The following is a 26,726-nucleotide window of genomic DNA, read 5'->3' on the forward strand; positions in this document are numbered from 1 at the left end:
TATATATATATATGTATAAAATTTTCAAAATGTCCCATCAAACGGAATCTATCCATCTAACTGTCAACTATGAACTCACTCATAGCCCCTCCATCCCTAGTGGGAGACAGTTCAGGTTCTACATCCAGTGGTGACATCATGGGGCTGCTGTCCCACTAGTTCCGGTTTCTGAATAGTTTGGGCCTTACTCCTCCAGTTTGGCCTCAGTGAAGTCGGAATGTGACTTCTCAAGATCTTGCAGTTGTGGTTTAAAGTATGGAGTATATTATACCTTTTGTTACACTCATAGTTATGTTAAATGCTACTTGTTACTGGAATCATTCAGCAAGGACTCCCTTTGCAATTCTCTTTCAAACCTCCATGAAAAAACTCATTGGATTAAGTCACAGAGGAAGACTAGATTGATGCTAATAAATTTCCAATTTTAAATATTTATTAATATATACTTTAAAATTTTAATTAATTTATTAATATATTTCCTTGAACTAATTTAGAAACTATAAAATCCACCTGTTTCTTAGTGAATAGGTTAACAAATTTTTGTATAATTATAGGGTTGTACAGTCATCATCATATCTAATTTTAGAGCATTTTCATCGCCCTACAAAGAACATGCCAGTTTATAGTCACTCCCAATGTCCGGCTCCTTCCAGCCCCTGGCAACCATTAATGTACTTTCTTGTCTTTATAAATTTGCTTTTTCTGGACACTTTGTATTATAAATTGAATCATGCATTTATGTGGTCTTTTGTGACTGGCTCCTTTCACTTAGCATAAGGGTTTTGAAATTCATTTGTGTTGTAGCACACACTAGCACTTCATTTATTTTATGGCTGAGTAGCCTTTCATTGTGTGGATGTACATATTTTACTTTCTCATTCACTGGTTGAATGAAACTTGAATTTTAAGTTGTCTTCACTTTTTGGCTCCTTCATTTACTTATTTACTTTATTTTGAGTGAGAGAGAGAGAGTGAGAGCACGCACAATCAGGGGAGGGGCCCAAAGACCAGGAGAATCCCAAGCAGGCCCCACGCTGTCAGCACAGAACTGGACGTAGAGGGCTCCAATGCACAAACCATGAGATCCGACCCTAGCAGAAGTCAAGAGTAGGTCACGCAAGTAACTGAGCCACCTAGGCACCCCACTGGCTACTTTAAAAACTGCTGCTGTAAACAACCATAGAGAAATTTTATGTGGACATATGTTTTCATTTCTTTTGCATATACTCTGAAGAGTGAAATTTCTGGGACCTATGGAAACTTTGTGTTTAACAATTTGAATAACTGCCAAACTGTTTTCTACAGTGGCTGCACCATTTACATGCCTACTGGCAATGTATGAGATTCCAATTTCTCCACGTTCTCAGCCAGCACTTGCCTTTTGCATTCTTGCCATCTTGTCAGTGTGAAGTTGTGTCACTGTGGTTTGGATTTGTATTTTTCTAAACACTAATGATGTTAAACATCTTCTCATATGCTTATCAACCATTTGTATATCCTCTGGAGACATGTCTCTTCAAATCCTCTGCCCAATTTTTAATTGAGTTATTTACCTTTTTACTATTGAGTTGTATGAGTTCTTTATGTATTCTGAATACAAGTCCCTTCTGAGATATATGATTTGTAATTTTTTTTTCCTTTTTTGAGTTATCTTTGCAATCTTTATTGTGTCTCTTGAAGTACAAAAGTTTAATATCCAATTTGTGATTTTTTTCTTTTATCTCTTATACTCAAGTGATTGACTAATTAAGATCATCAAGATTTACTCTTATGCTTTCTTCTTTGTTTTCTTATGCTTTCTTTTAAGAGTTTTTATAATTTTAGACCTTATATTTATATCTTTCCTCTATTTTGAGTTGATGATTGTGTATGTTATGAGCTGGAGATCCAAATTAATCTTTCTTTGTGTGGATATCTAATTCTCAGCACTATTTGTTAAAAAGACAACTTTTTTCCCCATTGAATTTTTTTAGCTCTTTTTTCAAAAATTAGTTGATGATAAATGCAAATCTTATTTTGGGCTCTTGTTTTGATTCAGTTTATCTATGCTTCCTTATGCTAATGCTGCGTGATTTTGATTGCTATAGTTTTGTAAGTTTGAAATATTTCTAAGTCCTCCAATTTAGTTTTTCTTTTTCAAGATTGTTTGACTGTTTGACTATTCTAGGTTTTTCCCCCTTCCATGTGAAAAGGATTATCTTCTCAATCTCTGTGAAAATGCAGTGGAGTTTTTAATAGAGAACATGTTGAATCTTCAGAACAATGTGGGAATTATTGGCATCTTAATAATATTAATTTTCTGTTCCATGAATATGAGATACGTTTCCATTTTATTTAAAGCATTCTTTAATCTCTCTTACTCATATCTCACGGTTACCAGAGTACAACTTTTTACATTTCCTTTCTTATACTTGTTCCTGAGTGTTTCATTGTTCTCAATGCTATTATGAATAGGATCGTTTTGTTAATTTTGTTTATGGTATGTTCATTGTTAGTGTATACAAGATTATGTTGTCTGTGAATATGGTTTACTTATTCCTTTTCAGTCTAGGTGCCTTTTATTTCTTTTTCTTGTCTAATTACTCTGTCTAGACCCTCAATACAATTTGAATAGAAATGATGAGAGTGGTCTTCTTCCTGATCTTAGGGGCAAAGCATTCAGTTCTTATTAAGTATGATGTCAGTGGTACAGGTTATGTAGATCCTCTTTATTGGCATGGGGAAGTTCCTCTTATTCCTAGTTTGTTGGGTTAGGTTTTTTCCCTTATCACAAATGAATTTTGGGTGTTTGTGAAATGCTTTTTCTGTATCTTCTCTGGTGATCATGTGGTTTTTGTCCTCTATTCTGTTAATGTAATTTATTACATTAATTGATTTTCGAATGTTAAACCTCCTGCCTTCCTGGGACCAATCCACTTGGCCATGACACATAATCCTTTTTACTAACTGCTGGGTTCAGTTTGCTCATGTTTGGTTGTGGATTTTTATGTCTGTATTTGTGAGAATATTTCTCTGTAGTTTTTCATTTGTTTTGTGAAATCTTTGATGTTGACATATCAAGGCAGTAGATTTTGTAGAATGAGTTGAGCAGTGTTCTTTTCTATTTTCTAGAAGAGTTTGTGAAAGATTGATGTTAATTCTTAAATATTTGATAAAATCACCAGTGAAGCCATCTGAGCTCAGGCTTTTCTTTGTGGAGACATTTTAATTACCAATCGATTTTCTTTGCTTGCTATAGGTATACCCAGGTTTTCTATTACGTCTTGAGTTAGAGTAGTTTGTGTAGTTTTAGGAATTTATCCATTTTATTTTTGTTATCTCATTTGTTTGTATAGTGCAGTGTTCTCTTATAATCCTTTTCATTTCTGTAAATTCAGTAGTAAGCTCTACTTTCTATTCCTGATTTTAGAAATTTTAGCCTTCTCTTTTATTTCCTGCTCAATCTGCTAAAAGTTTGTTAGTTTTGTTGATCTTTTCAAAGAACAACATTTAGTTTCATTGATTTCTTTCCATTGTTTTTCTATTTCATTTCTTTTCCCTCTGTTCATTATTTTCTTCCTTCTGTTTGCTCTGTTTCTTTGCTCCTTTTTTCCCTGGTTTTTCAAAGTAGAAGTTAACATATTTATTTGAGATCTTACTTTCTAATTTTGGTATTTACAGCCATAAATTGCCCTCTAAGCACTGCCTTAGCTGCAGCCCATAAGTTTTGGTATGTTGTATTTTTATTTTTATTCAGTTCAAAGTATTTTCTAATTTATTTTCAGACCCATTTTTTTATTTGGTAGTGTAGTGTTTAATTTCCACATATTTGTGAATTTCCCAAATTTCTTTCTTTTTTTTTAAGTTTATTTATTTATTTATTTTGAGAGAGAGAGAGTATGTGTATGTGAGCTGGGGAGGTACAGAGATTGAGAGAGAGAATTCCAAGATGGTTCTGCACTAACAGCGTGGACACAGAGCTCAAACTCCCCAACCATGAGATCATGATCTGAGCCAAAATCCAGAGTGGGACACTTAACTGACTGAGCCACCCAGGCATCCCAATTTCCCAAATTTCTGTTGATGGTTTCTAATTTAATTCCATTGTAATTTGAAAACATACTTTGTTTGATTTTAATTATTTTAAATGTATTGAGGATTATTGTATGGCTTAGTGTGTGGTCTGTCTTGGAGAATGTTCCTTGTGAGCTTGAGGCTAATAAATTTTCAACACCTATTTTTATATTTGCTATTTCCCCTTTGAGTGGGAGAGAGAGAGAGAAAGAGAGAGAGAATAAACATGCAGGCTTAAGATTGAGGGCCTCTTTAGACAACTGTTTTTAGCTGGAATTTAATTATATTTTGTCTTTATTGTATTTATTTTTTAGAATTACATTTTTCTGACAAGTGATGCTAGTGTTCCATTTGTGAGATATAAGTTTTTTTGCAAAATGTTTAAAAAGTTGATTTATGTACATGACATGATTGTCTACATGGAAACAAATTCCTAAAACTAATTACTGGGTTCAACAAATTTCAGGATATACACAAAAAATTCAATTATATTTCTGTATCTAAAAATGAGTATGCAGAGACTGAAGTTAAAAACACAAACTTGGGGTACCTGGGTGGCTCAGTCAGTTAAGCGTCCGACTTTTGCCTAGATCATGATGCAGGGCTTCGTGGGTCCAAGCCCTGCATCAGGCTCTGTACTGACAGCTCGGAGCGTGGAGCCTTCGGATTATGTTTCTCCCTCTCTCTCTGCCCCTTCCCTGCTTGCACTCCGTCTCTCTGTCTCCCAAAAATAAATAAACATTTAAAAAATAATAAAAAACACAAACAGTTGCTGCAAAGAAAATAAAATACTTAGGTATCTACTTAATGAAACATGTATGGTTTTTGTCTGCTGAATATTATAAAATGCTTATGAAAGAAACCAAACAGGACTTGAATAAATGAAGAGTCATACTGTGTTCATGAGTTGGACGTTTCAATATAGTACAGATATCAGTTCTCTATAAATTGATCTATATAGGTTCAGTGCCATCCCTATGAAGATTTTAACAAGAGTGGTTTTTTTTTTGTAAATATAAACAGGTTTATCCTAAAATTTATATGGAAAGGCACAGGTACTAGCAAAGCCAAAATGATATTGACAAAGAACAATATAGAGGAAGAAATCACTCTCTTCTCTATTAAGGTTTACAATATAGCTACAGTAATCAAAACAGTATGGTGTTGGCAGAAGGATATACAAATAGATCAATAAAATAGAATAGAGAGCCCAACAATAAATCCATACATATATGCTCAACTAATTATTGACAAAGATGCAAAAGTAATTCAATGGAGGAAGGATGGCTGGTGATGGAGTTAATTGGATATCCCTAGTGGAGGGAAAGCTGCAAGCCAACCTCACACCATATGGAATAATTACTCTGAAATGAATCCTAGAGTTTCATGTAGAAAGTAAAACTAGAAAACTTTTAGAAAAATTCCTAAAAGAAAATGTTGAGGATCTGTAACTTGGTAAAAAGTTGTGAGACTTGACAGCTAAAATTCCCTCCATATAAGGAAAAAATGGTATATTGGACCTCATCAAAATGAAAACATTTGTTTCATGAAAGCTCATGTGAGGAGGATGAAAAACAAACAGCAGACTTGGAAAAATTATCTGCAAACTGTATGTCTGACAAAGGATTAGCACTTAAATATCATGGACTCTGGGTCTGGAGTTCTCTCTTGTCCAGCAAGAGAGCAGGATGCAGGATTGAAAATGTGAGAGAGGGAGATGTCCGGAGGAGATGAGCCCTCAGTAAGAGTCCTTGCTCCGTTTTTATCAAGATCAGAAGGCTTACAAGCATGATGGGTGTGCACAGAGAGACATTGAAGCCGTGAATATTAACTCATGGGTGTGAGGAGAAGGGGGATTTGGAGATATATTTTGGTGCTGGGTGGAAGGTTGTTTACAGCAAACATGAGGCCCACCTCTGTTTACCTAAACTGGCCTAGGGGACAAGAAAGAGCATGCTACGTCAGGGTCAACAAGACATCTTTTGCTAATTAACTCCACTTTGGGCAACTTTGCCCTGTTGCAGTCTATAGCCCTATTTACCTGTTTACCTAATTTGGTCTTTCCTTCCTGTGAAAGCAGCTTTCTGCTATTGTCCTATACCTCTGTCCTATACTGGGGGCCTTTGCCTCATTTACCTAATCTTATTTTACCCAAACTTGGGTGTGTTCATCCTATGGCTTTCTAGTTCTTTGTGCCTTGTTAACCTATTGGTTCAAGTCCAGGGAATTCCTAAGCTTATTCCCCATGCTTAAACTTAATGATTAAAAAATCTGAATTTGAAAATGGGGAGAGTACATTTCACCTGAAAGAATATCAAGATGGTAAGCACGAGCATGAAAAGGTGCTCAGCATCATTAGCAGACCTGTCAGAACTGGCAAAATAAAAGAATGATAACATGTATTGCTGGCAAGGATGTGGAAATGATGGAGCACTCCTATGTTACTAGTGTATATGTTAAAATGGTGCATTCTGGAAAAAGTTTGCCAGCTTCTTTTAAAACTAAACATGCAATTACATACGCACAGCAGTCATACTTTGGGCACTTATTCCAGACAAATGAAAATTTACATTCACACAAAACCTCCACATGAATATTCATTGAAGGTTGGTGTTTTTTTTTTTTTTAATATAATGGCCTGAAAGTGAAATCAGCCCAGATATTCTTTGAAAGGTGAATGAGTCTGCACAATGTGGTGCTCCCATGCCATGGAATTGTATGCAACAGTGAAAAGCTACAAGCAACATGGATGAGCCTCCAGAGAGGTTATGCTGAGTGAATAAAGCTGATCTCAGAGGTTTTACAGTGTATATTATTTCATTTATACGAGATTTTGAAATGACAGCATTTTAGAAATAGAGAACATATTAGCAGGGGCACCTGGGTGGCTCAGTCGGTTAAGCATCTGACTTTGATTTTGGCTCAGGTCATGATCTTGCAGTTTTGTGAGTTGGATCTGTGCCTGGAGCTCTGAACGGACAGTGCAAAGCCTGCTGGGATTCTCTCTCTCTCCCTTTCTCTCTGCCCCACTACCCCATGCATGCAGTCTCTTTCTCAAAATGAATTAATAAACTTAAAAAAAGAAGAAGAAGAAATAAGACATATTAGTGGTTGCCAGGGGTCATGGTTAAGGGTAATATGGTGGGCAGGGGATGGGGAGGAAAGTGGGCGTGGCTATAAAAAGGCAACACAAGGGATCCTTGTGATGTTGGACCATTTGGTGTCTTCTCTGCAGTGGTGGACACATGAATCTACACAGGGGTTAATATTGTATAGAGCTTATGGAGCACTTGGGTGGCTCAGTTGGTTAAGCCTGGGTTTGAGTCCGACTCTGTGCTGACAGCTCAGATTCTGTGTCTCCCTCTCTCTCTGCTGCTCCCCTGCTTGCACTCTGTCTGTCTGTCTCTCTCTCAAAAATAAATAGACATAAAAATTTTTTTTAAATGTGTAGAGCTTAACACATGCACACACACACAAATGAGTACCACTAAAACTGGGAAAATCTGAATAAGAGAGAGTGTATCAATATCAGTATCCTATTTGTGATGTTATACTATAGTTTTGCAAAATGTGACAGTTTGAATCTGGACAAAGTATACAAGGAATCTATTTCTTATAACTTCAGGTGGACCTACAAGTATCTCAAAAAAATTTTTGAACAAAAGGTTGATTTAGATAGAACTAATAAGTATCGGAACAGTGGTATATACTTAGATATGTGTATGTATATACACACACAACATATGCATATTATGTATGCATATATATAATAATAGATCAATTATATTATATATGATGGACTGAAGTTTTATAAGCACACTGGTCCAAATGATGAATTTAACCATCCCAGTATACCCAATGTGCAAAAGAAAAACGGAATAACTATATGAAAACTCCCATTTCGGAAAGCAGGGAAGTCCTTGCCCAGAGTATAAACTGCCTCCCACTGGACAGGAATAGACTCGTAAATGATAGGTCCTAATGGGCATCTGCTGTTGACACCTTCCATGGCAGTGGAATCAAGTTCTCGGTCAGGCCGTCTGGCTGCTCCAGATTGTGCCTGCTGGTATGATTTTTCTGGGGAGTTAGCCAATTCTCTATACGCCAGACCTTATTTAGAGCTTGACCTTCTTTTACTCTAATCCTAATATACTTTGCCTCTCTGTAATCGCCAGAAAGCTCTATTTTATTTTTCACGGGGGATTGTAGAGACACAGTGCATAGATTTGACATGCGTGTATAAATGTGGATATAAAGCAAGCCAGTGTCCTCTAACAGACTTTGGTTGTGTAAGCTTGTAAGTCCAGAGGAAGATGTATGCCTGGCATATTTTGTTTTAAAATTTTTTATGTTTTTATTTATTATTGAGACAGAGAGAAACAGAGCATGAGTCGGGGAGGGACACAGAGAGAGAGGGAGAGACACAGCATCTGAAGCAGACTCCAGGCTCTGAGCTGTCAGCACAGAGCCCAGTGTAGGGCTCAAACCCATAAACCGTGAGATCATGACCTGAGCTGAAGTCAGCCGCTTAACCAACTGAGCCACCAGGTGCCCCGCACCTGGCATATTTTGAGAGTGTAGCAGAATTTAAATGGAATTAACTCTGTGAACTTGACTCAGTCCACTTGAGACGTTTGTGTACAGAAGTGCTTCCCAGAGGAGGTGCCCATCCATCCAATGGACTGCCATCCAGTCACTGTGTTTTGTATTCTTTTGTGTTCCAAAAGATGTTATAAAGGTATGACCACACTACCCAGAATGAAAGGCATTCAAAAGCATCTGTTCAAATGAATTCAGGACTTCTAGCTTGTTTTATTAGGCTCCCAATCTTTGTGAGATTTTCCTGCATGTTTTAATGAATTCTAGACTAAGTGTCCTTATGCTCAAGTTACTAGAAAATTGGAGTCGTATGCATCCTCTGAGGCACGGAGACAAGCTGGAATTGGCCATTCTGTATTATGACCATCCTGGGAGATGCAGCATGTAGTAGGTGCTGGTTGTCACTGTTCTTTCCTGCCGTGAACATGTGCCTTGAAGAAGAGCTCTGATCACAGCTTCCCAGACAGGAGAGTACACATGTTGCTGATGGGGCCCAAGAAACAAGGCTCCATCTCCTTACTCCCCGGGCCCTACCATCTGGTCATGCTGAGGTAGGGATTGCAAAGTGGGGGACAATCTAAGGAAATACAGAATTGCAAGAAAATAAGAGAACCGCAGCTGAACTGATTGTGCAGCTGAGAGGCCCAGGACTAGAAGGGCAGGGGCAGCTCAGGGCAGAGAGAGTAAGCTGTGCAAGTGGCCTCACATGGATGGCAGGAGACGCTGACATGAGTGCCAAGTGGTGGTGAGTCACCAGGCTTTTGGACAAGCAATGTGTGGCATGAGGCTAATTCCAGGTGGCTTTAAGGAGGGCAGATTTGGCCTGGGGTCTAGCTAGAAAACAAAGCTTCTTAGGAAGTCTGGGGAGCCCAGAAGAGACTGCATGACCCTGTCCTGGCCTGCAGAAAATTGGAGCAGACAAGTCTTGAAAGGAAAAAGAGAAATAGGTCACCTTGCTTCAGTAGTTTTAAAAGTTCCACCAACATGAGAATCACGCAGGGCACTTGTTAAAAATTCAGATTCCAGAATCCAGCTCCTGAGATGCTGATCCAAGAATCAAAAGGCTGGGAATATATGCATTTTGTAAAGTGGTTCATTTACAGGTGGTCCAAGGGCCATCCTTGGAGAGCATTGCCTAAGGGGATAGAGTTGATGACAGGGGAGAATGAAGAAGTCCTAGAACCTAGCTGGGCACATGTCCAGCCTGTACAGGCCACACCTGCCCAGGCTTCCCTCCCACCCTCCAGACCTCAAGGAGAACAGAAACAGTAGCTCTTCACCTTTCAGGATCCAGCACCCCTTACCCATCACCCTGTCATCCCTTTAGAAGCACATCCAGTTCTCTGGCCCCCTCTCTTTTGCATCTCACACTGGGAGTCACTAGAAGAAAAGATATGATTGGGTTTGGCTTCATTTAATTACTATCAGGCTCCTCCTTGGGTCAGCACCTTGTACCCAGCCACCTCGTGGATGGTTAGGCTTCTTCATATCCAGCCTGTAGTTGGTTGACTTTAGCTTGGGCAAAGGATTACAATCACCTGGCTATGGCACTTTCACAAGAGAGACTGCAGGTATCTCAGGAACCATCTGCCTAGTTAGCAATGGTACAAGATCCTCCAGGTGTCAGAGGAAGGAGAGGGTTTCCTATCCTACCCCTGACTCCTAAGGCAGAACTACCCACTTCACATTTCCCTGTAAGCTTTACAACCAAGCCTTGACCTGTAGCCATCATAATAAGTACTTTCTTGGGAGAAATTACTTCCACCCTACCTCTACCTTGTAGTAGCTTCCAGGTCTGTTTCTTTTGCTTTATCTTCCTTTCCTGATTTTGAACTCATGATCTTATAGATGAATCCCCTTGGACCTCCCCATATTTAGAACTCTCCTTTCCTTTCTTAATCATTTGGACATTTGGTCTCTTGTAATGGATTCTAATTTGACCTGTTCTTCCAAGTCAGGGGTCTCCCACTGGCTTTACCTTAGAATCCCACACTGCACTAGTATGTTAGGGCTATGAACAAATCAGAAAGGGTGAGGGAGGGATCATGGAGAAGTGTTGACAGGAGAAGACCCCCTCAGGCTTAATATATATTATCTTGCAAATGGTAGCAGTAGGAAGTTACTTAACCAAAGCGATGATGGAAACAAAGGGCTGGAGATTGGAAGAGACCTTCTACTCAGGGTGGTGGGCTCTTAAAGAACTGAGGATGGCTCTTGTACCACTAGCCCCCTCTGCCTGGGGCTCCTCTCAGGAAGTAATCAGAGACTGAGTGTCCTCTTGCCCCTCTTGGAACCATAGTCTCTAAGCTCTAGTATCTCTAGAACAACACTGAGAGAGATTGGTGGAGATGTTCCGAGTGAGTCAAGAATCTTCCTAAAGTGACGAGGTTGTGCTCCAAGAAAAGAACATCTGGAGTAGAAGTGAAACTAGAGTGTGTTAGGAGGAAGGAAATTTGTCCTATCAGTTTTTAAACATTTGAGTAACAAATAATTTTTGGTAATTCTTTTTCTGTGCAGCAAAGTTCTATGGGAAGTACACAAAAGGAGAAGAAAGTATTTATCTTATTTATTTCTCTTTGGAAACCCAAGAGTTAGTACACATGGGAGGAAAATATCTAACAAGCAGTACAAGACTACATTTAATAAGGCTCCAAATATTATAGTGCAGAACAGATAAAGAATTCAGGAAAAGGAGAGTCTATAGTCCTCTGGGTGATTTGGAAAGGCTTGCAGATGAAGTATGCCACGTGCTGCACTGTTAAGGATCAGACAAGGAGGAGGAAATTCCAGGAAGAGAGGATAGTGGCCAGAGGCATGGAGGTGGGAGGGAGATTGGCACATGTTATAGGGGAGAGATCATGAAGACTACCTATCTGATCATTAGTCTGGGGAATGGTAGAAGGCAGATGGAAACTGAGGGGAGAGTTTATGCATGGTGTAAGCATATGCAGAGTGACTGGTTTGAGCTTGGTGTCCTGGCACTTCTGCCTCCTCCTTGCCCATCTCTCATACCCATGGCACCACTGCCTGTCAGTCATGGCACTGTCTTCTTCTGAGCCTGTTGTGGCCTCAGGCTCCTTAACGCAATGCTTCCTGTGGTTACCACCAGTTAAAGAGATGAAACCTGTTTGCCAACCTCAAGGTAGGCTGTGGGAGCCATTTTAGATTCTTGAGCAAGTGATTGGTACAATTTTCCTGTGCAGTCTAGAGCAAGAACCAGAGAGGGGGCTGGACTTTACAGCCAGTGTGTCCTTTTATACTTTACCACAAGTACACCAACCATTTCTGGAATCGCTAGACATTGGTTGTTTTCAAATTTTTGGATAAACTTGAGATCTTTAGCAGATAAAAATAGATTCGGAAATATGTATTTTTTGCTGGGAATATATACATTGCTTTTATTTCTTACATGTGACTCCAAAACTTGTTCCAGCCTTGATAGTGGGTCAAAAGTGGGTATAGGGGTTTGTTTAAAATTATATTAACCAAGAAACACAACTTGAGATGCAGGATAATAAAAATCCAACTTATTCAAATCCTAAAAGCACAAAAGCCAGTGAACATCAAAAGCTACTGAAAGGTCTGGAAATATCAGGGCCCGAATTAAAATGCACACATCATTTTCTTTATGTGAGATGAGCAGAATCCGCGCTGTTAAGTGTGTGTTTCGTGCTCTGATTTGGGCCTTTCCTTGTTTATACCTCCTTCTGATGCTGTGCAGGTGGACGGGCCTGCATCTGATGCTGGTCTGGAAGCAGGAGGAAGGAACCGAAGGCTGAGCTCCTCAGAGAGCTCAGTGAAAACATCTGGAATTTTTCTCTTTTTCACTAATATTCTTTATGAAGAATATGTAAAACATTGATGTATATTTTAAAGAATAATGGGAATTTTAAAGAATAAAATGAACAGGCATGTAACTATGAGTAAGCCTTCCTCCCCAACCATATATCCTCCTCTCCCTCTAAAAGTAACCCTGACTTTTGGGATAACCATTTCTTTGTTTTCTCTATTCTTTACTACTCATGTAGTAATACATTTGAGTTTTCTGGTTTCTGAACTTTATTGAAATGGAATATCACTGTATATATTGGATGATGACTTGCTTCTTGCACTTAATATGCCTGGGAGATTTTATCCCAAAGAATATTAGCTGGTTTTTCCATATACTATTCTCCTACAGTTGAGAAATACTTGAGTTATTTCTGGTGTAGTGTTACTGTGAATATATGGCTTCTTGGATCTTCTTTTTTTTTAAATATTTATTCATTTTTGAAAGAGAGAGAGAGGGGGGCACCTGGGTGGCTCAGTCGGTTAAGCGTCTGGCTTCCGGCTTCGACTCAGGTCATGATCTCACGATTCGTGGGTTCGAGCCTCGCGTCGGGCTCTGTGCTGACAGCTAGCTCAGAGCCTGGAGCCTGCTTCGGATTCTCTATCTCCCTCTCTCTCTGACCCTCCCCTGTTCGCGCTGTCTCTGTCTCTCAAAAATAAATAAAAAACAAAAAAAAAATTAAAAGAGAGAGAGAGAGAATATGAGCCAGGTAGGGGCAGAGAGAGAGAGGGAGACACAGAATTCGAGCAGGCTCCAGGCTCTGAGTTGTCAGCACAGATCCTAATGCAGGGCTCCAACTCATGAAATAGGAGATCATGACCTGAGCCAAAGTTGGATGCTTAACCAACTGAGCCACCCAGGAGCCCCTGAATAGTCTTATACATCTCATAGTGCCATGTGCAAGCACTTCTCTAGATTCCGTTGTGTAAGAGTTTGCCTGGTCAGAGGGTGTGCACATGCTCAGTTTTCCTAGGTAATGCCAATGTTTTCCGAAGTGGAGACTAGTGATTCACATGACCTCCTGTTGCTCTACATCCTTGCCAGGTCTTGGCTCCATAAGATGTTGAGGCACAGAGTGACATCTGAGAGTAGCTTTAGTTTGCATCTCCCAGTTACCAATAAAGAAGTTGGTGTCTTCTTACATGTTTAATGGCCATTCACGTTTCCTCTTACGTGAAGAGCCTATTCAAGTCTTTGCCACTTTTCTGTTGGGTTCTTTACCCTAATCTTGTTTATTCAAAGGATTAAGAAATATATATATATATATATATATATGTTGGGGGAGGCTGGGTGGCTCAGTCAGTTGAGTGTCTGTCTGACTTCAGCTCAGGTCATGATCTCGCTGTTTGTGAGTTCAAGCCCCGTGTGGGGCTCTGTGCTGACAACTCAGAGCCTGGAACCTGCTTCAGATTCTGTGTCCCCCTCTCTCTCTGCCCCTTCCTTGCTCACACTCTGTCTCTCTCTCAAGAATAAATAAACATTAAAATAAATATATATAGGATGGTATTCCTTCGACTTAGGTATATGTTGAAATAGCTTCTTCAAATTTATGTTTTAGCTTTCTGCTCTTTATTTTGGCTTTATGTTATCAGAGGTCCTTAATTCCTGTGTAATAGAATTTATCAATATCTTTTATGCTTTGAGTTCTATTGGGTTTTTTGTTGTTGTTGTTTTGTTTTTTGGCTGAGGGAAGAGTCTTATTTAAGATATCTTTCCACACCCCCGACATCATATTGATGGTCTTTTAAACACCTTAGTTTTATGTCCCTACCTGTCTTTAAATCACTTGGAATTGATTTTTATATATGCTGCCTGAGTTTTCCCAGATAGCTATCCAGTTGGTTAGCTGTATTCATTGTAAAGTCCCTACTTTTCCCACCGACGTGCATGCGTGGGTCACAGGTCATGCATGAATGGGGCTGCTTCTGGGGCTCTCTATTCTGTTCCCTTGGCCTATTTATCCATCTGTATACAATACTGTGCTGACCAAATTCTTTCAGCTTTATTATAAGTCTTAATAAATGGTCTATAACTTGTGTAACCAATATTAGTAGTTGGCCTGGGAGAAGATATCGTGAGAGTATGGTTTGAAAGTGGATATGTTGCAGTCTGGTGGCAATTAGGGGAGTGTTAGGACCTAAATCTATGTATGGTGATGTGTGCGTTGGGTGTGTGTGTTTATTTTTATGGATACTTAAAAAATTGTAAAGTACATCTTTTGTTTTGGAATAGTTTTGCCTTTATAGAAAAGTTGAAAAGACAGTATAGAGAGCTCCCGTATATCCCATATCCTGTTCCCCCTATTATTAACACCTTTCCTTACTACAGGGCATTTGTCACAACTAAGGAACTGGTATTGATACTTTATTATTAACTAAAGTTTATGCTTTACTCAGATTTCATTAGTTTTCCCCTAATATCCTTATTTTTCAGTTCTGGGATTCCATCCAGAATATCATAATACATTTAAGTGCCATGTGTCTTTGGGCTCCTCTGGGCTGTGACAGTTTTTCAGACTTCCTTTGTTTTTGATGGCCTTGATAGTTTTGTGGAGTCCTGGTCAGCTATTTTGGAGACTGTCTCTCAATTGGGGTTTGTCTGATGCTGTTCTCATGCTTAGACTGGGGCTATGGGCTTTGGGGGAAAAGACCACAGTGGTAAAGTATTATTTTCCTTCCTTACCACTTACCACTTACTACTGGTGTTGTTGACCTTGGTCACCCAGCTGAGGTGGTGGTTGTCAGGTTTCTGCACTGGAAAGTTACCCTTCCACTCCTTACTGTACTCTTTGGAAGGATGTCTAAGCTCATATGCAAAGGGTAAGGATATGCCCCCCTTCTTGAGAAAGAATTACTTGGAATTCTTCTGCAGGTGAAACTTGTCACCTCTACCCACCTAACTGACTTATTCAGTCATTTATTTATATCACTATGGACTCATAGATAATTATTTTATGCTATTCTAATGGAATGCTGTCTTAGTTCATCTGTAGCTCAAATTGTACCAGCTTTGGCCACTGGGAGCTCTTTCTGTTGGCTCCTGTGTCCCTTTGACATATGCTTATCCTTTTGGTTTTTTAGCATTTCCTTACTTTCTGACACAACGAGATTACTGGCTCATCTTGCGTATTTTAGGCTTCAGCTCTAGAATTAGCCATTTCTCCAAGGAGCTCTGGTTCCTTTTATTGAAGAATGGTATTTACAAACCAAGATTTGGGCTGCAGTGGCTTGTTGCCTTGGGATGTCATTGGTTCTAAGACCTTTCAGTGTCTTAGTGTAGGAAATACATGCATGCAGACTAACTTGAGTGTACACACATATCTGACCCTTGAACAATGTGTGGGTCAGAGGCACTGACTCACCATTCAATCAAAAATCTGCGTTTAACTTTGACTTTCCAAAGATCTAATTCCTAATAGCCTACTGCTAACTGTAAGCCTTAACAATAATATGAGTAACACATATTTTATTTATGTATTATATACTGTATTCTTACAATAAAGCAAGCTAGAGAAGAGAAAATGTTATTCAGAGAATCATAAGAGAAAATACATTTATAAATACTAGACTGTATTGACCCAAAAATCCACATATAAGTGGACCCGTGTACTTCAAACAATGTTCTACAAAAGTCAACTGTAATTATTTCTCTGTCTGTCCATCTGCATCTATAGTATGATAAACATAAGTTCATATTGATGCTTCTAAACTCTATTCAGGACCACATGGTTGATCCTAACCTTGTTTAGGGGGGAGGGGAAGGATATTTTCTAAAGTTATCAACAGATATATTATTAAACAGAGGGGTAAGCTTTTTGTTTCTGGAGATTTTCTCAGAAGATACAATAATCTGGGGCGCCTGGGTGGCTCAGTTGGTTAAGCACCAACTTCAGCTCAGGTCATGATCCCACTATTTGTGCCTTTAAGCCTGTGTTGGGCTCTGTGCTGACAGCTCAGAGCCTGGAGCCTTCTTTGGATCCTGTGTCTCCCTCTCTACCCCTCCCCCACTCGCAGTCTCTCTCTCAAAAATAAAATAAACATTAAAAAATAATAAAATAGAATCTACAATAATCTTTTTTCCTTTACATGCTACACAAAGTTTCAGTTTCAAAATGTCACTTTTATTAAGAATTATAACATCTCAATGACTTCTTTCAAATGACACAATATTTACTTCTGTTGATGTACTGTTCACTTAGGCAGTGGGCTGAAAACACAGTCACCAACACCATCATCATTGCTGGCAGGAATTGAATTCTTACTGTGTGCCACACGCACTATTATAAGTAACTCATGTTCATCTTCACAGTCCTGTAAAAGAGTCATTCTCCTTCTCCCTCCTTGTCAATAAGGAAACTGAAGCCCAGAGGTTAAGGTGCTTGTCTCAGGTCCTGCACCTAAGACAGTGTAGGGCCCCGGTTTAAACCTGATAGTCTTTTCCAGAACCAGTGTTCTTGGAGAAAGTTCAAGCGGGATCCATGAGGGAGAATAAGTACCAAACTACCAAGAGAAAATGGCAGCCGATCATATTCTACTCAGAGGGTTTGGAACTAGAGACTCTTTCTTGTGGTTCTCTTTGGCCTTCTCAGGACTAGCCTAAATTTCTATCTGGAGAAAGGGGTATTAAGAAACAAAGGAATGGCTGAGTCTCCCTAGAGAAACCTATGTTTTCTGCTTAGTTCACATTCAGTTCCCACTCTGACATTTTCCAAGAGAAACAATCCATTTAAGACTGTGGCGAGAACCTGACACTGCTTGTTTGAACTTGACACCAGGAATTAGGCCCCAGGTGAATAGCAGTTATGGATACACATTAATAAGTAAGCAAGGCCCCATGGGAACAGAAATTCTTCCCAGGGTGCACATGTCAAGTGCTTAACTGTAAGCGCTTAGGTCATTGTGAAGTGTTATTGTCCAGTCAGGTATTTATTGTGAAGGTGGCAATTATTCTTCGTTTTTTAAAAGAAAGTTCATTTTGGTTTTAGTTGTACTTCACAGGGAAACCAATCTGGTTGTCTAGAAGAACTAACATTTTAAACTGCTTTAATTATTGCTGCTTTGATTGGTGCTAAAAAGGTTGCCTCGTCTACGTGTTACACAGATATCTTGCATATTTAGGGAAGATATGTGCTCATGTGACATAATGTGGTTGCTTGAGGGCGTGGGGAGGGCTGAGACCAGTTCATGGCACACAGCAGCCTTCCCAGACAGCAGCCCTTCTCTGCTGGGTTCTGATGGAATGTTGGGAATGACTCCCGCTGCTTTTGGCAAGAGTACATAAGACACGTGGGGTGGCTTTGACAAAAAAGAATTCCACCGGACATTGAACAACCGTGTCCTGCTTACTGCTGCCCCACTACTTACTCGTGGGCCTCTTAAGCTTGACCTTGGAAGAGGACTGTGGCTGGGGAAGAGAGGAACAATATAGGGCAAGCCTTTTAAAGTCCATTGCGTTATTCCAGGAGTTTGACACAATATGAAACACTTGGTTATTGCTGTTATGATAGTTTGGAAATAAAATATATACTCTGGAGTACACCTGAACCACCAGAAACTTTCTTTGAGGCTAAGAGTTCATGAGGCCACTATTCTTTTATTGTATCACTTGTAAAAATACTGTCTGAAACATGGATATTTACTTATGTCCTAGGTATCATCATCTGAGTACAGATTTCTACACTTGTAACTTAAGAGTGTCAGATTATGAATTGGATAGATGGCAGAAATACCAAACTCAGTGTTTTACAGTCCACCCCTTAAAAGAGTTATTCTCAAGCTATAGAATGCATAAGAAGCTATTGGGAAGTTGCTCAAGTGCCTATTTCTGGGGCTTGCCTAATAGACCTTCTGGTTCAGCAGGTCTGATGTATGGAGATGTTAATTTCTAATGAGCCCCAAATAATCACTGAGATGGGCAGTCTGTAGAAAATACCTGGGAAACAAGGCCCTGAAAGATTTACGGATGTCCTCTAGATGCAGAGAAGGCTGAATTGCTGTGTGACAGACTACAAGAATCTTGGGTGTTTATTCTCATTCTGTCTCTCTGCTTTTAGCATCAAGGTTGTTGTTGTTGTTGTTAACGTGTTTACTTTTTCAAGAAAATGAGGACTTTTCTGCACCTGCTCTAAGCTACCTGGAAACTTCTTAGAAGATATGGTTTTTCTGCATTTAACCTTCCATGAGCTCTTTGAGGTCACATGGCCAGTCTAACAACAGTGCATGAGCATCTCTCTCTCCCTCTCTCTCTCTGGGCTCTAACACTGCAGACACTAAACTGTTATAGTTTGACCAATCTTATATATGAATCATGTGATCCTTATTTTCATGGAAAGTTTTTGAATTGCTAGCAAAATTAGAAAAACCAAGATTGTCTACCTCATAACTATTCTTCACTTATGTACAAATAATAACCAGTTAGAAAGTCAAGTTAACATTAAGATTCTCTTTATAATAGCAATACAAATGTCAAATAACTAGAAATACACTTTTCTGATGTGTGTGTAGTTTTTAAAATTTGGAAATATTTTAAATCCTAGGAATGAATTTAGTGGAAAATGAGCAAGAACTATATAATTAAAACTTAAAATCTATGTTGGACATAAAAGGTTTAAGTAAATGACAAGGTGTACTTTTTCCTTGAATAGGAAAATTCAGCATTGTAAAAAGGTCAGTTTGCTCTAAATTAAACCATGAATTTACTGAGATCACACTCAAATTATCATTTTATCAAATTATCATTAACAACATTCAAAAAGAAGTTTTACAAAATGATTCTAAAATTTATCTAGAAAAATAAACAGATAAAAATAGTACTGGAGGGACTAATCCCAGCAGATGTTGATATCTATTTGAATGATTCAGTAATAAAACAATATAGCATTTTCACAGAATTGGGCAGGAAATCAATGAACAGAGTAGAAAATCGAGAAATAGGGTGAAATAGATAAATTTAGTATAAAGATGACATGTAAGTCAGTATAAAAAGAGATAATTCATTTAGTCATTTTGGAATAATTAGCTAGTCATTGGGGAAAATGAGAAAAAATAAATTCAAAATGGAACAAGGAATTTAAAAAAATTATTTTTGAGAGAGATTGGGATCACACAAGTGAGGGAGGGGGGCAGAGAGAGAGGGAGACAGCATTGGAAGCAGGCTCCAGGCTCTGAGCTGTCAGAGTAGTGACTGCCGCAGGGCTTGAACTCACAAAACTATGAGATCATAACCTGAGCCAATGCTGGATGCTTAACTGACTGAGTCACCCAGGCACCCCTGGACAAGGATTTAAATGTAAAATAATGAAACCAAAAAAGTTAGAGAAAGAAGATGACTCTTAAAAATAATCTTGGAATTGAAATGAGCTGTTTACGTTTTTTTTAAATTTTTATTTATTTTTGAGAGACAGGGCATGAGTGGGGGAGGAGCAGAGAGAGAGGGAGACACAGAACTGAAGGAGGCTTCAGGCTCCCACCTGTCAGCACAGAGCCTGACACGGGACTCAAACCTACGAACCATGAGATCATGATCTGAGCCAAAGTCGGGACACTTAACCCCCTGAGCCACTCAAGTGCCCCTGGAATGAACTGTTTAATCATGATACACAACTCAGAAACCATAGAGGAAAATGATCAATAAGTCTGACTAGGTAAAAACTTCTGTGTGGCAGAAATCTAAACACAAATAATAAGCTGAAGAAATATGGAAAATATATTACAAAGGACTAGGTTTCTTCATATGCAAAGAGCACTTATGAATAAATTTTTTAAATCCAAACCAAAATGTAGAGAACATCTACAAGAATGTCACAGAACAAGAAATATTCATGGCTTATGAAAAGTTGCTTGCTATCTTTGAATATAGGTTCTTCTGAATTAATGTCAGATCTTTTTCATGGAAAAAAGGGCTTCAAAATATGTTGGATTTATGTTTACAAAATATGTTTACAACTTAATCTTGGGGTAATTTATCAAAATTAATGTATCTGATGAGTGAGCTGATCTAGCCTGTATTCACCCATTCTTCTGTGGGATAATGATGACTGGCCTGGGGGTGGAGTCAAATGAAGCCATGAAGGACCTTTAATCTCTGAAGTAGTTAGAGCCTCCCATTTACTTGTTTTCTCCACTTGCATCATTTCCTCAATCCTTTTGGTGGCATTCTGTAAGAAAATGGTGCCATGCCACCATCCTTGTTGATGTAGCTTTGTGACGGTTTATTAATGAAACACTGATATAGTACTTAGTATTGTTTTTGAGCATTTTATAATATCAAATTTCTTAACATGTAGAATGGTTATAAAGCATTCATCCCACTGGGAAAAATGAGGGGCATAAGACCTGGGCATGAGAGGCACAAGTGTGTGGGATGGGGGAGACCCAAGTGTAGAGGCTCAGTGGGACTCGCATTGACTTATAGGAGGAACCCATGGAACTGAACCTTCCCAATGAGCCCCTAGTGGGGATAGAGCATTACTCTCCCTTTACCCTGCTGGTTTGATCCCCTCCCTCTCAGACAGGGCTTCAGGAAATCCTGGGGGTACATGCCCTCCTCTTTCTCTGCTCAACAGGAGAGGATCATGGAGAATTAAATACCTCTGAAAAAAGAATGAGTCAGCTGCCATGTTGCCAGGTTACATCACAAACAACAAAACAAGGACCCTGTTTGGGCAGCACAGCCTGTTGAAACTCTGGAGCCCACAAGAATGCTATTTCCTGACCTCTGAGTACCATGGCGCGAGACACAGGACAGGCTGCTGTGTAGACCACGTTCAAATATCAAATGACTAACATCAGGCCTGGGTTAGAAAATGACTCCCCTTTTGTGTGTTTCTACCCCTAAGCCTGACTAGTATTGCTGTCACTCCCCAGCATGCAGTTCTTGGTTCTGACCCCAACTCTGGTGTCTTCAGACAATCCCTTGAATTTAGTGTTTTCCTGGTGAGGGGAGGGTAGCCTCCCCCATGGTCTCCAGCTTTCCCACTTTCTCTGCCCTTTGTTTCTCCCACTGGTTCCAGAGGGAGCCAGGCCTGGTTCTGCACCCTCACCTCTATCCTGACTACTTGGCTTGCCTGCGGCTGCTTTCCAGTAGGGGTAAAACCTCAGATAGTCAAGAAAGACACCGTGAGTGATGTGATGCTGACATCTAAGGGAGGCAGAATGCCATCAGCTCCTAAAAAAGGGCGAAGGAGCAGCAGTGGGAGGGACACTAAGAGAGGACTCCCAGTCTACATTTCCTGGCCGATTTATAATAACTTTTCTGGGTGATTTCTGGGAGTCCTGAATTCTGTACATGGTTTGATCTAGAAAGTTGCAAAACAGTCTTTCCCATCAAAATTGACTAGCTCTGTTTAAATCTGGGCTTGGGCAAATTAGTATCCATTTACCTATTCCAGTGCCCAGCACAATGCCCTGTGGCAGACACTTGATAAATATTTGTTGAAAAAAATGAATGAAAGCCACTAGATGCCATAGTTGCATGTGATCATTATCACAGAAGGCCAGTGATGGCAACCTTCCAGCCCTGTGGGTTGTGCAGTGGGCCTCTGCAGAAATGCAGATGGAGGCATTCCCACTGCTTGCTAGTTTACCTGCAAGAGGCTCTGAGGAAGGAAATCCTCACCTTTCTAAGGCTCTTCTTCAGACCGTAGTTGTACCTGTATGTTTCAACCACAATTTGCTGATACCAACTAGGTGTCCTGCCATTCAATTCAATTCTGATGGTAACTCCCTGGAGTTAGCACAGATCCCACAAACTAAGGACTCAGTCCCACAAGACTGCCCCACCCATCCACTTCTGATGCCAGATGCAAGTTTTGGTTAAGAAGTTAACCTCACTTCCACAGCAGACTACCAGTTTGAGGGTTCCTATGTCTTCTCCACCTCAGGTCCGATAATTCACTAGAACAGAGTTCTTAGTCTCGAACATGAGACTTGGGATTACAGTGTTCCTATAAAGGGTACAACTCAGGACCAGCCAGATGGAAGGGAGCATAGAGCAAGGGAGGACTTGCCACCATCTCAGCATCTCAGTGTGTTCACCAACTCAAACCTCTCCAATCCTGTGTTCAAGAGTTTTCCCTGGGGTTTTATTATTTAGTTAGGATTGATTCAATTTCCAGTTCTCTCCTCCCCAGGGTTGGAGAGTGGGGCTGAGAGTTTCAACCCTCTAATTATGGGGTTGGATTTTCTGGCAACCAGCCCCCATCTGAAGCTCCCTAGGGTCCCCTTCCTATAAGAAAGTCAGGTATGGCATAATGGGGGCCTTTGTGAATAACAAAAGACATGTCCACCACATAGGAAAGTTCCTGGCTTCAGGAACTCCTCCAAGAAGCAAGAAGAAGAAGCACATATGTATTTCTTTTTACACGACAGTAGAGGAAATATATTTGACAGACCCAAGAGTGGTTGGTCCTTCTGATCTTGGTTCACTGTTAGAGGAACTTTCACTGGCCCTCCAGCCTCAGTCAGAACCTATTCTTTAGGAGGATGGGCTATGCCCTTCCCTTGCTTCCACCCTTGACTCCAAGATATTACAACTGGAGGATCTTTAGAACCTCATATATTATTTGTCTATAATGATCGAAAGAATGGCCTCAGGAACGTGGGTGCCCATTGGGTGGTTATGTTGCTCAAGGTCTGATGGGAGCAAAGTGGTCAGAGCCAGAGAGGGTCTGAGATTAGACTCTGCCTCCACCCCTGAATCACTGTGTCATTTTGGAAAAATCATTAATTTCCTGAAACCATTTCGAAACATGGAAGACATGTGAGGACACACTTTTCTTATCTCTCCATTTCAAGGTCCAGTGTTGAAGACTGTGAGATAATTAGCCCATATGGGCTTTCTCTTATGCTCAGGATGGATATTTTGGATTTTGTGTTAAAGCCACTTGCCTTAATCCTGGAAAAACCTATGCTATTCCTCTTTGTCTCACAAAGGCACTAAGGAAAGAGGGGCTAAGGAAGCATTCAACTGTATTTATAATCTGCTCTTGCTTCAGGGGTCTCCAAAACTTTCTCGCTGGCCAGAATCACCCATACCCCCAGGTAGAGATATTAGCAGGGCACAGCCTGTTCACCTGAAACGACATTTGGGCAGAGATGAGCCCCACCCTTCTATTTGTGGTTTGATAAAGACTGCCAGGAAGAAAGGAAAACTAGGGTAACGTGCCACCCTGAAGGCAGAAAAGCCCTTTTCTGGAATGTCTTAAATGTAAAATTTATTGCCATCAAAGAACTCAAGCTTCTTTCTGCCCCCCCCCCGCCCCCAATCTTTGTGAGAAGCCTGGGGGTTGTCTGTTGAAGACAATACAGAGTATAGATTCAGGAGCATAGTTTTCCCCAGGGGGGTCTTTGGTAAGAAAGATTATGGAAGAACAGATTCCAAAAGACATGACTCAAGAGGCTTTTTGTCTCTGGTTTGGAAGCCTGAGACAGCTACCTTTACCACAGCTGACTTTTCATGGGCCCTTCCCCAGCTGGCACCCAAAAAGCCCTCCTCTCGTGTGATTTGGGGTCTGCAAAGAATTTAAATGCCAAGGATGATTTCCCCAGTAACTTTATAAGCCAGTTAAAACCATTTAGGAGGCATTCAAAGGGGTGAAAGAAAAGGAAGGAGGCAGAGGTGGGAGAGAGATACAGTTTCTTAACTCCGCTCCCTGTTTTGATTTTCTGTCCATCTTTCTTTCCTTATAGCCATCCGTCTAGTCCAGCACTGTGTTTTCTCTCGGCCACAGCATGAGAGGGGGTTTCCAAATTCTTCTCCTCACTCACTCCCCAGTTAGCCTATTTTGTTGTACTGTTTTCCGCTAGAAGGTGGGGCTGACTCTATTGTCCTCCTGTTCCTCAGTGGCAGCTGGCCAAGAGACAGGTGTGGGGTGTCTTCTGGCCCATCTGCTGTGGTTCCTGCTGGCCACTCCCTTCCATCTCAAGCGAAGGTCTCAGTCTGACCTCTCCATTGAGACCATTCACTTGTAAATCCACCCTTCCATCCAAGGCAGTGCCGGGTCCAGAATTGATTTTTAACAGTATCTGGGCATGAGGGAACTCCCTGCCATGGGGCCTTTCTCCAGTGGTGGCATCACAAATTCTTATTCATGTTCTACCCACTTCTTGGCCACACTACACTCACCTTCCCAGATTCCATTGATCAAAATGCATTGCTCCCTCCACTCCTGTACTTCTGAACACTTTCTGCATACTTCCTATAATTCTGAAGTGCTTTATTGCATCCTTATTATCCCCGTATTGCAGATGGTACAGTGTTGTGGGTTAGAGTAACTATGATGTTTGTCTTTGCTCTCAAGTAGGTTTTAGAAGGCGGGGATTACTGTTTTCTCTAGCACCTAAAGAGAGACTAGCATATAATAGCCACTCAGTAAATGTTGAATAAATGACTAAACTTCTGGAGAATAGGACCTGTGTCTTTTTTTTTATTTTTTTTTAATGCTTTACTTATTTTTGAGAGAGAGAGAGAGAGAGACGTGGCGTGAGCAGGGGAAGGTCAGAGAGAGGGAGATGCAGCGTCCGAAGACAGGCTCCAGGCTCTGAGCTAGATATCAACACAGAGCCTGACGTGGGGCTCAAACCCACAACCATGAGATCATGATCTGAGCCAAAGCCGGACGCTTAACTGACTGAGCCACCCAGGCGCCCCTGGACCTGTGTCTTTTTAATCTTCAGATCCACCACAGCATCTTCACATTAAGAAAAGATCAATAAATATGTTTATGGATTATTCATTTAAATGGAGTTCATGTCCAAAAACCTTTGCAGGAACAGCCTCTTAAAGATGAAAGTCCAGTTACGTTATATTGCACTATAGCTATAACCACAGCAATTTCCAGGCCTTCAAATCATGTCACATATTCTCTCTGATTTGTGAAAAAGTATGCAAAAAGTTTTGCAAAAGCATGTGTGTGCAGGACCATGCACATGCACGCACATGCACATTACACAAAATTTTGAAAATATACAATGAGTCATTTTTGTGGGAAAAGAATTGAAATCAGCCCTAACTCTGAAAGCTGGAATGTATGCTGCCATCTTTATGACAAGTTTTTCTAAAATCTGAGATTCTTTCCTTCTGTGGGACCAGGGACAGCATTTTATATATGCACATCTTAACCTTCATGGAGGCCAGAGACCAGACATTAAACTTTAAAAATGTTCCGCCATCCTAAGTTTTCAGTACTTGCTGAGCAATCGAGTTGTTATCCTGCAGGGCAGTAAAGGAGCTGTTTCCACGTGAGCTGTTTATTTGGTTTGTTGAGTTATTTATGTTACAAATGAGCATTCACTTCTGTCCGGGCGTGACCTCTTTTCCAGGGAAGTTCCCTTGAAGGACGCTAAGGAATATGCCGAATCCATAGGTGCTGTCGTGGTTGAAACAAGTGCAAAAAATGCTATTAATATCGAAGAGCTCTTTCAAGGAATCAGTAAGTACCTGCATTGCATTTTCAGCTTTGCCTATGTTCGTACACTCTGGGAGTCAAAGCATAAAATCACAGAGTGCTGTGCTCGAGCTTTCCCTCTGTGTAAGTCTGTCTGATGCCACAGATGTAAAAGTCACAGTCTGCACTCCTTATTATGGACCTTTATATGCCTTCTAATCCTGAATGGCTATCGTTCTGTACTTTAACCTGTTGATTCTGTGTTTTGTGAATCAAAATGAAGTAATTCTGTCACAAAATAAGTCATTTTAATTAAAACGTGTATGGGATACCTGGATGACTCCGTCAGTTGACCGTCCAACTTAGGCTTGGGTCATGATCTCGTGGTTCGTGGGCTCGAGCCCCACATCAGGCTCTCTTCTGTCAGTGCAGCACCCACTCGGGTCCTCTGTTCCTCTTTTCTCTGCCCCTCCCCCACTGTTTCTCTCTCTCTCTCTCTCTCTCTCTCTCTCTCTCTCTCTCTGTCTCAAATAAGTAAACTTTAAAAAGGTTGTGTATGTGATAGCATTTTATGTTTGTATGTTGAGGGGAAGAGAAATAAAATAGGCAGTGATAAGGTATAAGAAAACTAACGTCGTGCATTAAATGGATGGACTCTAGGCAAACAAAATAAAGGAAACTTTTAGTAATTTCTTTTGCCTGGGGGGGTCATCAACAAAAATTGAGTCTCCGTCCCTCAAGACCGGAAATTGGTGGATGGCCCATGTCATAAGGAGTTTTCTCCTTTCTGATAAGCCCGTTAGTGGAAGGTGGTGGCTCCCATCTTTGTCTCCTGTTCTGGGTCATGTTATAATTCCCTTT

At 40.3% G+C, this 26,726-nt stretch overlaps 1 protein-coding gene across 1 annotated transcript in view; it reads left to right on the top strand.

Moving 5' to 3' along the window:
• RAB31 (RAB31, member RAS oncogene family) overlaps positions 1-26,726 on the top strand; it is a 136,080-nt gene that overhangs the window by 94,932 nt on the left and 14,422 nt on the right. Inside the window, exon 6 of the mRNA XM_029922200.1 lies at positions 25,801-25,910. Within this exon, the coding sequence (XP_029778060.1) occupies positions 25,801-25,910 (110 nt within the window). The remainder of the gene's footprint in view (positions 1-25,800; positions 25,911-26,726) is intronic.

This window comes from Suricata suricatta, chromosome 14, assembly GCF_006229205.1.
Source record: "Suricata suricatta isolate VVHF042 chromosome 14, meerkat_22Aug2017_6uvM2_HiC, whole genome shotgun sequence".
NCBI lineage: Eukaryota > Metazoa > Chordata > Mammalia > Carnivora > Herpestidae > Suricata > Suricata suricatta.